General features: G+C 38.7%; 1 protein-coding gene across 1 annotated transcript in view; it reads right to left on the reverse strand.

The window, feature by feature from the left end:
- The window catches only part of DIAPH3 (diaphanous related formin 3), a 1,160,230-nt gene that overhangs the window by 233,277 nt on the left and 912,787 nt on the right, over positions 1-14,166 (reverse strand). Inside the window, exons 27-28 of the mRNA XM_073614238.1 lie at positions 13,125-13,220; positions 12,600-12,659 (exon numbers count right to left, since the gene is read on the reverse strand). Coding sequence (XP_073470339.1) covers positions 12,600-12,659; positions 13,125-13,220 — 156 coding nt within the window. The remainder of the gene's footprint in view (positions 1-12,599; positions 12,660-13,124; positions 13,221-14,166) is intronic.

Genomic DNA, 14,166 nt, shown 5'->3' on the forward strand with positions numbered 1-14,166 from the left:
GGAGAAAAATTACCTGTTTGCAAAATTTTAAACAAAATATAAAAAAAAAAAACATTTTTAACAAAAAATAAAAACCGCAGAGGTGATCAAATACCACCAAAAGAAAGCTTTATTTCTGGGAAAAAATTATAAAAATTTCATTTGGGTATGACCGCGCAATTGTCATTCAAAGTGCATCATTGTTATTCAAAGTGCATCACAGAGCTGAAAGCTGAAAATTGGTCTGGGCAGGAGGGGGGTTTAAGTGCGCAGTAAGCAAGTGGTTAAAATACACATGTGTAGACAGAAACATGTAGGCTGCCATCGTTGATCTCCTAAAATGTTAGTTATATTGCTATTTTTGGCTGAAAAGTGTTTGTAACACTTTATTTGCGTCCATTGTCTTCAATAGGCATGTTGATACATAAGAAAGATAGATTTAAACTTTCTCAACTAATGCATGTTTTACAGATGTGAATTTAAAATAGTGAACCTGTGTAAATAAAATAATGTGACATACACAATATACATAGGCATGAATGGGCCCCATGATTTTGTGATGAAAATTATAATATGTAAATACATTAACAGTATTTCAATTGAGTTATTTTTCTTGTTTTTGTTTAATATACATAGCGATTTAGGTCTGTACAAAATACACAAGAACTGCAAAACATAATTTGTAGCCCAGTTATATAGAACATGTACAGTACAATATTAAATACAAGCGTAAAAAAGGAAGTTTGCTCTTGCTAATTCAGCCTTTTTTTTCAGGATAAAGTAGGGAAGGATTAGACTCTTACAAGTTTTGGCTGCAGGCTGTCTCTGCTTTAGAGAATGACCCCTCTATTTGTCCTGATAAACATTGTTACTGAGACAGAACAATGGGAAATTCTATGCAGGATGTTGCTGGCAGAGGGGTCCTGCGTAAAAAATGGTCCATATTGCATCTCAACTTATGCAAGCTAACACGCATTTGTCTGTATGAGTTGAGTGAGATGCATACAGGCGGCTTATGTATGTTTGCAAAATCTTATTTATGCTCTTATTTTGTTGTATTTTTGTGATCACTTCACTTTTTTACCTCATTTCTTTTTTCCTTTTTTTTTTTGTGCTGTATTGTATTAATGCACCATATATCTGTTACTGTGTGTCTAAACTCGCCTGTTTTTGCTAGAAAATTACTTGGAACCCCCAAACATTATACATTTTTTTCTAACACCCTAGAGAATAAAATGGTGGTTGTTGCAATACTTTCTGTCACACCGTATTTGCGCAGCAGTCTTACAAGCGCACTTTTTTGGAAAAAATACACTTTTTTGAATTAAAAAATAAGATAGCAGTAAAGTTAGCCCAATTTTTTTTATATTGTGAAAGAGAATGTTATGCTGAGTAAACTGATATGCAACATGTCACGCTTCAAAATTGCGCCCGCTCGTGGAATGGCGACAAAATTTTACCCTTAAAAATCTCCATAGGCGACGTTTAAAAAATTCTACAGGTTGCATGTTTTGACTTACAGAGGAGGTCTAGGGCTAGAATTATTGCTGTCACTCTACTGATCATGGCGATACCTCACATGTGTGGTTTGAACACTGTTTTCATATGCAGACGCTACTCACGTGTGCGTTCACTTCTGCACGCGAGCTCGGCGGGACGGGGCGCGTTTAAATTTTTTTTTCTTTCTTATTTTACCTTTTATTATTTATTACTGAATGAAGCTTGCAGACTCCTTGCAAAAGTAATTTTACAAGGGAGCAGCTGTGTTACGACAGCCGCTCCTGTCATGTAATATATAGCAATTCCTGGCTGTCATTTTAACAGCTGGTAATTGCGGTGGGGGAGGGACAACAGGGGGATAGGGTGTAAAAGGATGAGATGCATCCTAGGAACGTTGTTGAAGTTTCTTAGAGCATATCTTCCATGTTTAAAATCAGCAATCCCATTCTATTTTAATGAGTATTATTATTGCACTGAGGTATTAACCCACAATGTTTTAACAAATATCAGGGATTTGCATTTCTGCAGTAATTCTAACCCTTTAATAGAGGGGTCTTCAAACTGCGGCCCTCCAGGTGTTCAGGAACTACAATTCCCATCATGCCTAGTCATGTCTGTGAATGTCAGAGTTTTACAATGCCTCATTGGATGTGTAGTTCTGCAACAGCTGGAGGGCCGTAGTTTGAGGATACCTGTTTTAATATGTATAACACAAAGAGCAGATGATATCCAAGCCATAATACTTTAGCAGCAATAAATACAATATGTCCCTAAAACTTGCCATTATATTTATAGCGTCTGGTTAGCAAGCTAAAACATTGTGACTGAACCCTTTGCATACTGCTATACACCCTTTCAAGCAAACATTGCATAAACTTGGGATTTTTAGTTCACATACATTGCAAAACATGTTGAAAGAGGGCCAACTGTATCACAAGTTAGCAAGCTAGGCACCCTATCAGAAATTAAAACTTACTAAAGTAAACCACACAGGTAGGATGGCCTTGTTTTACATATAGACAATGCAGGATTGTACTTGTCTATCTTTGTGCCTTAGTTCTCTAAAGCCCTGTACACACTGGCAGAATTTGGGAGACATTTGCCGGTTCAAAAAAAAAAAAAAAAATGGCCGACATTCTGCCCGTGTGTGTGTTGGTCTGTCTGACACAACAGCTGACTGACTCCCCACCAGTGCTCTCAGCCAATGGCAGAGAGCTCTGATCGGAGTGTTATAGCGGCAGGGGGCGTCCCCCTGTCAGAACGCATCAGCTCAGTGGGGGAGATCGCTGGACTAACCTTGCATGGTTAGTAGAGTGTCTCCGACCGGAGCTGACAGTTTTTTTTCGTGCAACCCCCTGGATTGCACAAAAAAAAAAAACTGTAACAGTGTGTATCCAGTTTAACTTGGTGATCCTGTAACACACCTGCTGGCAATGCTGGAAAACCCTCTGTGCTCACATCCAAGCCCCAATGACAAACAATGCCAGGCTAATAAGTGTCTCACAGTCACCAGTCAGGCTCAAACCCACTTTCAAATGTGACTGAGCCAGGAGAAGGGAAGCTTCAGAAAATACACTCCTAGTCAACCTTTGTGGAGCTGCTGGCTTAATCAGGTGTTTAAACAGAATGCTCTGACATAAGCATAGTTGCTGTATGTATTGACTGAATAATGTTAACAGCTCACTAAATCCTTTCATTGGTTGCCTGCAACAGTTTTTTAGGATCCCATAAATTAATGATAATATCTTGACATAAATACCACATCTAATTTACTTGCCATAGTGTCAAGAAGGAAAGATCTAATGAGAAAATAATATTCAGCAAGCCTGGATATATCAGTACCAAAAATACAGCTGTCAGTCAGACATACAAGCCACATGACAGTTTAAAGCATCAATCTATTGTCTTTGAGTTGGAACCCGGAGAAATGGTCTAAAAAAAGTTATGAATTTCTAATGTAAAAAAAATCTGAGTGATGGTGGCCACCAATCTCTACTATGCTCATAAATAAATAATAAATAGATGCACTAAAATGCCCACTCAAATGTAAACCATCAGTTGTAATGCATAAACATGATCAATGGTGTAATTAATAATGACTAGAAACTTCAAATACAACTTATCAATGTCCAACATGAAGGTTTAAGACTGGCCAATGACAAAGCCCTGAAGCCATATTATAATTCCTAATGATCTGCCAAGTGAAAGTGATCTGATTAGTATTATATGAAATAGAACATATTTCAGAAAGAGTTAAAGCAGTAATAAACCCAAAAGCAAATATTATATTGAAGCTTACTAATTCTTAGATGTGATGGGTGTATTAGTTTTCTTTTCTAGGCTTTCTTTCTTCTATTTTCATCTGGTGATCCAGCCAGCAAGTCTGTTGTTTTTCAAAAGTACAAGCTCTCTGGCAGAATGCATCAGTTTACACGGATAAATGGAGACAAATCACTTAAGCAGGGGTTATTAAAATACTCAGCTTTTATTTATTCATGCAAAACCTTTATCCCAAAAGAACGAAAACTGTTTGCTGTAACCGATTATAATATATGAGCTGGAGTTTGGCTTTAATTTGCTAGCGTATCTAAATCTGTTAATACATTTAACACTACCCTCCCCAAGACTGGCAATGCTGCTGTGCTCCCTGTGCTATCTCATTCAGTGCTGTGTCTCTTTTAATACAGGAGGTGTGTTACTGGCCAGATCACCAGGTGAAAACACAGGGAAGAAGCCAAAAGAAAAGAAAACTAATACAGCCACCACATCTAATGATTGGTAAGCTGCAATATAATAATTTGGGGGGTTTAACACCACTTTAATAGTTAATATATCATTGATATTAAACAACATTCAAAATGCAACAAGCTGTGTCAACACCAAAAATAATGTTGATTAATAATAATAACAACAGCAACATTAATAAATAATAATACAAAACTCTAATACACAATATAGAAATATATATAAAAACAAAATTTATGCCCTTTACAATGTCCAGAACTATTTCATAGCAATGTGGAAGTGATGCATTGGATAAAATCGTCTAATTCTAACAATACCAAAAAAGGAATGTATTTGCTAGTAGTAGTAGTGTGGTGTAAGATCTCAGTAACTAATGTATAGAACCCCATTCATACTTTGAAGGATACACTTGATAAAAGCTGCTCCAAAATGCATCAAGCAGAATTTTTTTTAATGCAACACATTCCCTGTATGCTCACATATAAAAATGTATTAAAATGCATGAAAATGCTTGAAAAATGGATGTGCATTGCCTTTCGTTAACATACATTTTTAATTCCATTGACATGGCGCGTAGTGACATGCATTCTCATGGGCGTTAAATTGGGTCCTTGTAAGGGACAAAATAATAAAAAGCTTTTTTTTTTTAAAAAAAAAAAGATTTGTATTGTGTTGACGTACCATTTTAACACAATGCACCAAACTGTACATCACCAGCATTGTGGTATGAGCAGGATATATAAACTGCTCAGATCCGTGCTATAGCCGAATGATGGCTACAGCGTGTATCTGCTTTGCCTCCCCTTTCAAAGCTGGCCATGCCCCCCTGAAGGGGGCGCGCATTGTGATCACCCGAGTCAATGAGGCTCGGGTGATCACAGATCTGAGTAAGGGGCCGATCCTGGCCCCTTACCACGTGATCAGCTGTCAGCCAATGACAGCTGATAACGTGATGTAAACAGAGGCTTGGTAATCGTTTTTTTTCTTCTCAGGCTGACAGCCTGAGAAGAAGAAAAGCCGATCGCCGGCTTTTGTTTGCAGGGACATCGGCCCCGAAGAGGAAGGGCCTCTGTGCCCAACAGTACCGTCTGTCAATGCCAGCAAGCAGTGCCACGAATCAGTGCCCACCAATCAGTACCACCCTATCAGTGCCCACAAGTGCCACCTATCAATGCCCACCAGTGGTGCCAATCAGTGCCACCTAGCAGTGCTGCCTATTAGTGTCACCTACCAGTGCCGATAAGTGCTCATCACTGCCACCCATCTGTGCCCATCACTGCCACCCATCAGTGCCACCTATTAGTGCCCTTCAGTGCCACCTATCAATGCCCTTCAGTGGCACCTATCAGTGCCCACCAGTGTTGCCTATTAGTGCCCATCAGTGCCGCCTTATCAGTGCCCATCAGTTCAGCCTATCAGTGCCCATCAGTGCAGCCTATCAGTGCCCATCAGTGTAGCCTATCAGTGCCCATCAGTGTAGCCTCATCAGCATACATCAATGAAGGAGAAAAATTACCTGTTTACAAAATGTATTAACAAAATATAAAACGGTTTTCTAATTAAAAGAATAAAAAAAAAATTGGTCTTTTTTAATTTTTTTTAACAAAAAATCAAATATCACCAAAAGAAAGCTCTATTTGTTGGGAAAAAAATGATAAAAACTTCATTTGGTTACAGTGTTGTATGACCACGCAATTGTCGTTCAAAGAGTGACAGCACTAAAAGCTGAAAATTGGTCTGGGCAGGAGGGGGGTTTAGGTGCCCAGTAAGCAAGCGGATAAAGAAAGAATTGTTTCTATTTGTCCACATAGAAAACAACTGTTATCTATGTGTTCTTATGGTGACTTGCGTTCTTCCACTGCAGTAAAACGCAAATCACTGCAACATGTGTGAACAGGAGCTTATATACAAGTACATGTGAAATATGCTTAATGCTTATGTACATGTAACAATTCATAATATTGTCTTCCTTAGGCAGCCAGCTCATATTTTCTACATTTTCATTTATATGTATGAATAAAGGCTTAATTATTGGTGAACCTGCCAGTATCTTTGCATCTCCAGTGCTTCCTGTTTCATGCTGATAATGAGCTGAAAATCTTGTGGTAGTATTGTCAGCCAGAGTGCTCACTCCCACATTGGGACCAAAGGACGTCATGCCAATGGAGTTTCATTGACAGCCTGTGACCTGCCACCAAGAGAGAGTGTGGTCATGTGACCACTGTTAAAAGAACTTCATTATTTAAGAGACTTTTGGGCTACAACAACAGTGTTTAGTATGTCAATTAATCCTGCTCTTATGCTTGCCTAAAGCCTCGTACACACAATCCAATTTTACGCAGACAAAACCTCAGACTTTTGTCCGAAGGCTAGTGCCTGAATTTTGTCTTGCATACAAACGGTACACAATTGTCAGCAAACAAACACAAACGTAGTGACGTATTAGACATACTACAAGCTGAAAGAGAGGAAGTTCAGTTGTCAGGTGCCACCCTTTGTGCTCCTTCTGCTAATTTTGTGTTAGTAGAAGTTTGGTCAGTGTTGATTCTCGCTTCTGGCTCGTCCTTTCTTCCGAGCATGCGCGTTTGTACTTTGGACTTGTGTACACAGGCTCGGAAAATCCAACAACAGACATTTGTCCGTGGAAAATTTTAAAGCCTGCCATCCAACATTTGTCTGCGGAAAATCTGACAATTGTCCAATGGAGTGTACAAGCGGATGGATTTTCCGCCAACAGCCTGTCATCACACATTTCCTGTCTGATCGTGTGTACGCGGCTTTGGAGAATCATATATACTAATTGCAAGAATGGGCTGCCTTGCAGCATTATTTTTATATTCTGTTTCCAGTCTCTTCCATATGGTTCTGTAAAACTTGCTATGCTTAATAGTAGGATAAAGACTGAGTAATAATTTCAGAGAAGACATGAAAATGCATCAGAGGCCATATGCATGCAACTCAGTAAACAAGATGGTAAAGGACAAGTTAAATATCCACCTTTCACAATCTTTCCCCATTTGGATAACGGCACAGAATATCCATATGTTACAGGTATATGGCTTTAAAAATAGTAGATAAGGAACATTTCAAATTTCAGCGTGTGATACAAATTGTAGAGCCTGTTTGAGTAACAAGGAAAACAATGAAATATTGCCAATGTCCTCACTCTTTCTTATTCATATTGTATTTTCACATGTCACTGAAAATCCTAATAAAATCTGGGCTATGTGAGGTGCACTTTTATCTTCTTTTTTTTTTTTTTTAACTCTCCAGAAGTGATATTTCTATCTTCATTCTCTCCAAGCATAAAGCTCATCAACTTCTCAAAATAGATTCCATGGTGTCATATAGTGTGTACAGTATGTGCCATGAATCTGAAGAAATTAAGTAGTTTACATGCACATAGAATAAATATTTTATTACAATACAGGTGTGTGATAAGAAGATGTGATATATGATTTTTAAGGTCACTACCAATCAATAGGACTGGTAAAAAATACAAGGATTTAAATAAACCTCTCATAAGAAATATATGAAGGCTGCCTTTGCATTCTGAAATGCCAACTGCCTGGTTGACATGTACTATCTACTACTTTCTGTATACAAACTAATACAGAACTAATAGGCAGATTGTGAATTCTAAGTAGCAAAGTAAAATGAGGTCAGCATGGAATCTAAGAATGTTTTTTTTTTTTTTTTACACTGGGTATAGAAAAGAAAGCTGAGACTAAAATTGTATTAATTGGCCTCAACACCAAACAATATGTCCGGTGGAAATCCAATACAGCTCACCATCCAAATAACACCATTCCTATAGTAAAGCATGGAGGTGATAACATCCTATTATGCCCAGACTTAAACCCCATTGAAAATCTGTGGAATGACTTGAAGACTGCAGTCCACAAACCGTCACCATAAAATTTAACTCAACTTGAGCAGTTCTTTAAAGAGGAATGGGCAAATATTGCAAGTCTAGATGTGCAAAGTTAGTAGAGACATATCCCAACAGACTAAAGGCTGTAACTAACGAAAAAGGTGGTTCAACAAAATACTGACATAAGGAGGGATCCTTTTTCTTTCCTCCAACTCAGTGATTCTGTTTTTGATTTGTTTTTTTTCTGACATGTTGGTGTTATATCTTTTACTTGGATGTGATAGGTTACACTAGTAAATACAGCTGGATAAAATAAAAACTGTGTCTGTCTTAATTTCAGGCTGCAAAGCAACAACATGTGATTATTTTAAAGGAGGAGGGGGATTCTATTCTATAACCACTGCAAATGAAAGAATGTGAGCTCAGACTTTAGTGTAGCACCTTAAAAACCAGACGACTCATTTAAGACTGGTACAAAGTTATGAACATACTCATTTAACTATATTAGCTAAACACCACAGTCAGGTTTATTTATTAAAGGTATAGAGGTGGTTCATCAGTAAAGTAAATATTTAAATATTTCAAAAACATATACTGGAGATAATTGAGGACAAGACTAAAAAAATTCTGTTTAAGTCTTCAAGTCACTCACCTATTACTTACCTGTATGTAATTCATTTTGAAGAATGCAAATAGTAGGTACAATAATATTTATTTTCTGTTTTCCATATAATAAATATTTTTCCAATGCAATTAAACGTTTATTAAAGTATATGTATGAGCAATTTTTTTTTTTTTTTTTAGCTTTGGATACAGTATTGAAGTTTACCCCTCAGTCTATTTTTTTGCTGTCTGTGTTCCTTTGGGAAGATTTCCCTGCACTTCCTGTCATGCAGAAACATCAGAAATGAGAGGAAGTCTCTATGACACCAGAAAAGAAAACCCCATTGGGAGATTTATATTTACCTCTTTTTCTGCTGACAACAGTAACATTTTGGCTTCCCCTTCGCTGGAAGGTGAAACTATCTAGCAGGGACACAGCGAGCAAAAAAAGCTTGGCAGGAGTTCTACTGTTTCCTTGCAAAGTAATATCTTTTTTTCCTCCGTCCATTGAGTGACACAGGAATTCTGAAACAGTCAAGGTATACTGCAGCCTATAGGAAGTTACCAACGCCAGACACCTGGGAAGCCATATCTAGACAAGATCTGCAGACAATATGACTCACCAAAGAGCTCTTTCAGAAAGCGATTTCCTCAGGAAGGGTCCTCTGAGCATTTACCAATGACGATGCCCAGAAAAATCACTAGGGGTGACATAAGCAGCAGTACTGTGAAAAGAGGAGTAGGGCTAAGGAGTATCAAGTGTCACAAAAAGGACAATCGCATTGAGAGTAAAGAACTCCCCCACAGGGAGGAGAGCAAGCGGGATACCACTCCCAAGGATACATTTCCACCAGACTAGGGTGCATAGGTTCCAGGGTGCGGGGAATATACACAATGAAATGCATTATTATCAGAAAGAAGAAGAGGGGCAGCTGAAGGAGATGCCTGACTCAAGGGTTTAGGCTGAAGGCTACAAGGGATGACCCGAGCATCCAAATGCCTAGGAAGTAAACTACCCAAGGAGCAAGCTAGCAAGCTGGTAGACTAAAGAGCCTCTCACTTGTGAAAGTGGGCGGACAACTTCATGCCAAATGCTGAACAGAGGGAGGAGATCACCTCTGGTTTTGAGCCTACAGCCTGAGTGGCAAGTAGGCTCTGAATGACTACATGCCACTACAGTAGTAGTAGATGAAGGGGAAGTATGGGGTTTCTCTGACCCTTCCACAGACCTCCCAAGTAAGAGCACGGTCCCACCACTAGTGGTGTTGCTGATTATGTCAAAAGCAGGTCTAAAGAGACAGCATCACTTGAAGAGTGACCAAGTCAGATGTTCCTTGTCTGTATCATCTGTGTCCTAGGCATGTAACCGGAGTACCCTACACATGTGTACAGACATCAGTTCCATGTGAGACATGAGGCTGGATGCTCTTAACAAGCCATCACAACTAAAGCACATAACATCAGCCATTTTCTTCAACAGCTTTATGAAATATAGACCTACTCTAGTAAATAAAGGATCCTATTTTAAGAATTTAACTTATTCTGACATGTTTTGCCATACTAAAGATACCGCCAACAAAGAATGGAGAGTCATTCCAGGTAATTCAAACTAGGTTTTAAAGTGGGAAATAAACTGTCAGTGAGAACACCTTCCAGCTATTTGGTGGTATGCTGGTTACCAAGGCTCCCTGAAGCACCTACAATGGGGATAATAAATTCCCTCCCAAAGGTAAAAAACTCTGGCGCTCTTAAGAAGGGGCCAGGATCCTAAAGGATGTTTTTAATCCTTGTAGAGAAAGGACTTGGATAGCAGGTAGGTCTAATACAACTGTGAGAGCTCTAAAGATCCTAGGCCGGAAAAAAGCAAGTTGACACAGGGGAGAACACACTATCATTTAGGTTAATAAATCAAAGTGTAGCGCTAAAGGTTGATGCGCACAGTACAATCTATGCGAAACTCAAAATAGCCACTGAAATGACAACATGTATATATTAAAAGAATTGGTGTACACAATCAATATTATAAAAATGAAAGAAACTGTCCATACGTGATGGTATACACTGGTAAATGGTATACACAATCAATATTATTACAATAAAAAAATGTCCATAAGTGATGGTATATGTGAGTCTATTCCCAATAAAGTGCAAAAAATTCTTGCAAACGGTGAAATTATATGCACATGTGAAAGGGGCCACCACCGGATTTAGGAAAGGCTTACCAGATCATTTGAACACACTAGGGCATACGCACTGTGTGTCAAACAGGCTTGATTTGTGTCAGATGGACCCTGGGATGGTACCGTCAAGGCGATGTATGCAAACGACAGCCAGATGGAATCATAGGGGATGTGATACCAGAAGTGGACCAAAGCTCAAAATTCCATGGGCAAATGCAGTGTGTCAAAGAGGAAACAAAAATGGACCATAGCGTAATTCCATAAAAACAAGAGTACATTTATTTAAAATGAAAAACCACTCACATGGATATGTATAAAAACAGCTAGACGAGTTAGGGCTGAGGTCACCCATAGTAAGAGGGCAGTACACTGTCCGTCTTTGAGAAGACATGTTGTGCCGCATAGTGGAATGTAACTAGGCCCAATCTGAGGCCAGGCCCCCAGTACTCACAAACCAAAGCAGCCAATGCTAATAAGGGTATCAGGTCATTGAAGGTGACTATGTCACTGTAGGTGGGCAATAAAACAAAACCAAAATCTGAAGATCCATATGGTGCCTTAGGAGCAGGAAAAGCAGAAGAAAGAGAGCAAGGAGTGTGAGTGCTCCTCCTAGCAAGTGATAGCATTGCTCTGTCTCTCAACCTTTACCACAGTACAACTAGTATTGACTGGCCTACTAACTAAATGAGTCTTCAGAGACAGGGTCATACCAGAGGCTGTGCCAGGGCTCTAGGTTTGAAATAGGCCACAATAAGGAGCCCCATACCTGAAGGTCACATTCCAGGCTTGTCCAGTCCAAGGGGGTCCAAGTACAGCCTTCAAAGCTATTGCTGTGGATAAGCCAATTGGGATAGCTGTTATGTAGGGACCAGGGCAGGCAGGGATGAGTTGGTTGAGTCATCAAAGAAGAACATATCAGCTATCAAAACATTTTGACTGAAGGGAAAATGCCAAGAAGATAGAAGGCTAGCACAAAATAAGAACTGAAGAAAAGGCATCCAAACTCCTTGAACACTAGCAAAAAAAACAAGCCATGCATGGTTATACAGAGGCCGGACTAAAACTTTTTTTGTATGCTAGTGTCCCAAAGTTGCAATATAACCCAACTGTTGCTAAATCAAGCGTTCTTCAATGGATGGAGGAAAAAAGGTTTTGGGTATACATACATATTATTATTGCCTTAGAGTAAACCTATGGGTATCTCACTAGATATAAACGGACAGCTGTAGGTTTCAGAAAAGAATAAGCAGTCAGCTCATACTTTTTTTTTTTTATAGAGATACTGCTTTCCAGCACTGTCTGGGGGATCTTTTTAGAACTTTCCATTTTCTATAATGATATAAATGCACATCTGTCCCATCCCAAAATGCAGTGCATTTGGCCCAAATAATTAATTAATGCCTGAGCACTGTCACACGAGAGGGTGTCTATGAAAATGGGTGTCCATGAATTCCTGTAGATCTTAGTTTATATCCTGTCAGATACCCACATGGTCCCTTTAAGTCATCATTTAAAGAAATGTAAGTCAGCCTGTTAAAATCATGCATGAAAGAAACAGCAAAGCAGCATGCAGAACATATTGAAAAAGCCAGCGCTGTCAGCAATAGTCAGGCTTGAAATAAGTGGTTAGTGTCACGTCTTGTGGAGTAAAGCCAAAATCATAGATCAGCGGAATAAAGATAGACACAAGGCTGTAATGTATAAGCATGTTTCATTACCATGGTTACAGGCCTTTAGAACAGACCTCTCTGACGATGGACTGAAATTGTCCCGTATATCTGCAAAAACCATAAAGAGATTTTGTTGAATCTCTGACTTAATACTTTTGATGGCATAGGAATCCAAGAAACCTGATGCAGTTAATCTTAATTATGCAATAAAATGACAGATTCTTGTTCCGGCTGAATATCTGACATAATAAAAAATATCATGATTGTACATCCCTTTTAATCGCATTAGCATATACCCTAGAGAGACAAAGTACATATGGTTTTGATGATGAGCCTTGTCATAATCAGCAGCTTATGTTAAGTTCAGTGCATTGGTGTGCAAAGTGGTACTGACATCAGACAGCTGGAATTAACATCTTTCCTGACATTTGTCAATGCGTAGAAAAGGATTATGCTTGCTGCTGGCACTTTAAGCACTTTTTTTTTGGTAGCCTTGTATTTGTAATAAATGTGTAAGAAACACGTGCAAAAAAAAAAAAAAGGCTTAGGATGGAAGAAAGGTATTCTAGTCACCTTTAGGCCTCGGAGTCCGTTTTCTCCGGTCTCGGAAAGCAGCTCCGGATTGCAGGGCCTCTAGCAGGCTATCCATCACTCCCGTCTCTTCGCCTTCTGTAAAGAGAGATTGAGGGAATTCCATCAGCCCTCTAGGTTACCATAGTAATGTCAAAGACATACAGACAGATAAAAAAGATCACTCTGTTATGACTAAAACCAGCAATTTTAAAACTAGACAAGCTTTTAACTGACTCATATATCATCCTTTTCTTAATAAAATCAGTCTCATTTCGTTTTTGTGTTGCTATCTAGTAAAGTGGACGAAAGTTCAATTGATTTACTTCAGGCCTTAGGCTTTATAGCCAGCGACAGTAATCTCAAAAGGAATATGGCTTCTGTCTTATCTTTTTTTTCTTCCTGAACCATGTGCGTTAAGGTCACCAATAAATCATGTGTCCCTTGTGAAAAACTATAACTTTATCACTCCCTAAAAAGGATTCAGCTGTAGTTATATCTGACTTAAAAAGACCCAAAGGCGTTCAATGTAACAGCAACTCCCGTTGCACACCTTTATCTTCATTAAGTTTGCCCTAATGCATTTAGAAAATCACATTTAATTATTAAAAGCATGTATTGGAAGAATACAAGGCTAGAATAAATGTTTATAAGGAGTAAATCAAACATATGCCTCTGGTCAAGTTCTACCTCTTTTGAGAGATCCTGCGTTATGAATAGTTTATGCACAGAACAAACCATATTTATAGACCTCCATAAACTTAAATACTCGCATGTTTAGTGGTACCAATTATTTATTCATCTCTCATTAGAAGCCATTCATGGGATGGATACTGCTGAAGCACACTATTTGTGTTAGGCCAGAACTCTGTTTCACTAACTCTTCATCAACACATGATTTGCTTGATTACAGCTTAACTATGCATCCAAAAATCCTAGACAATATAATGAGTGTGCCATTTGCATTTCAATGAATAGGAAAGCTGATGACCCAACTGATAAGATGGCCACTAGAGCATGAAGACTGAACATCAAGGGAATCTCC

This window comes from Aquarana catesbeiana, linkage group LG02, assembly GCF_042186555.1.
Source record: "Aquarana catesbeiana isolate 2022-GZ linkage group LG02, ASM4218655v1, whole genome shotgun sequence".
Classification (NCBI taxonomy): domain Eukaryota; kingdom Metazoa; phylum Chordata; class Amphibia; order Anura; family Ranidae; genus Aquarana; species Aquarana catesbeiana.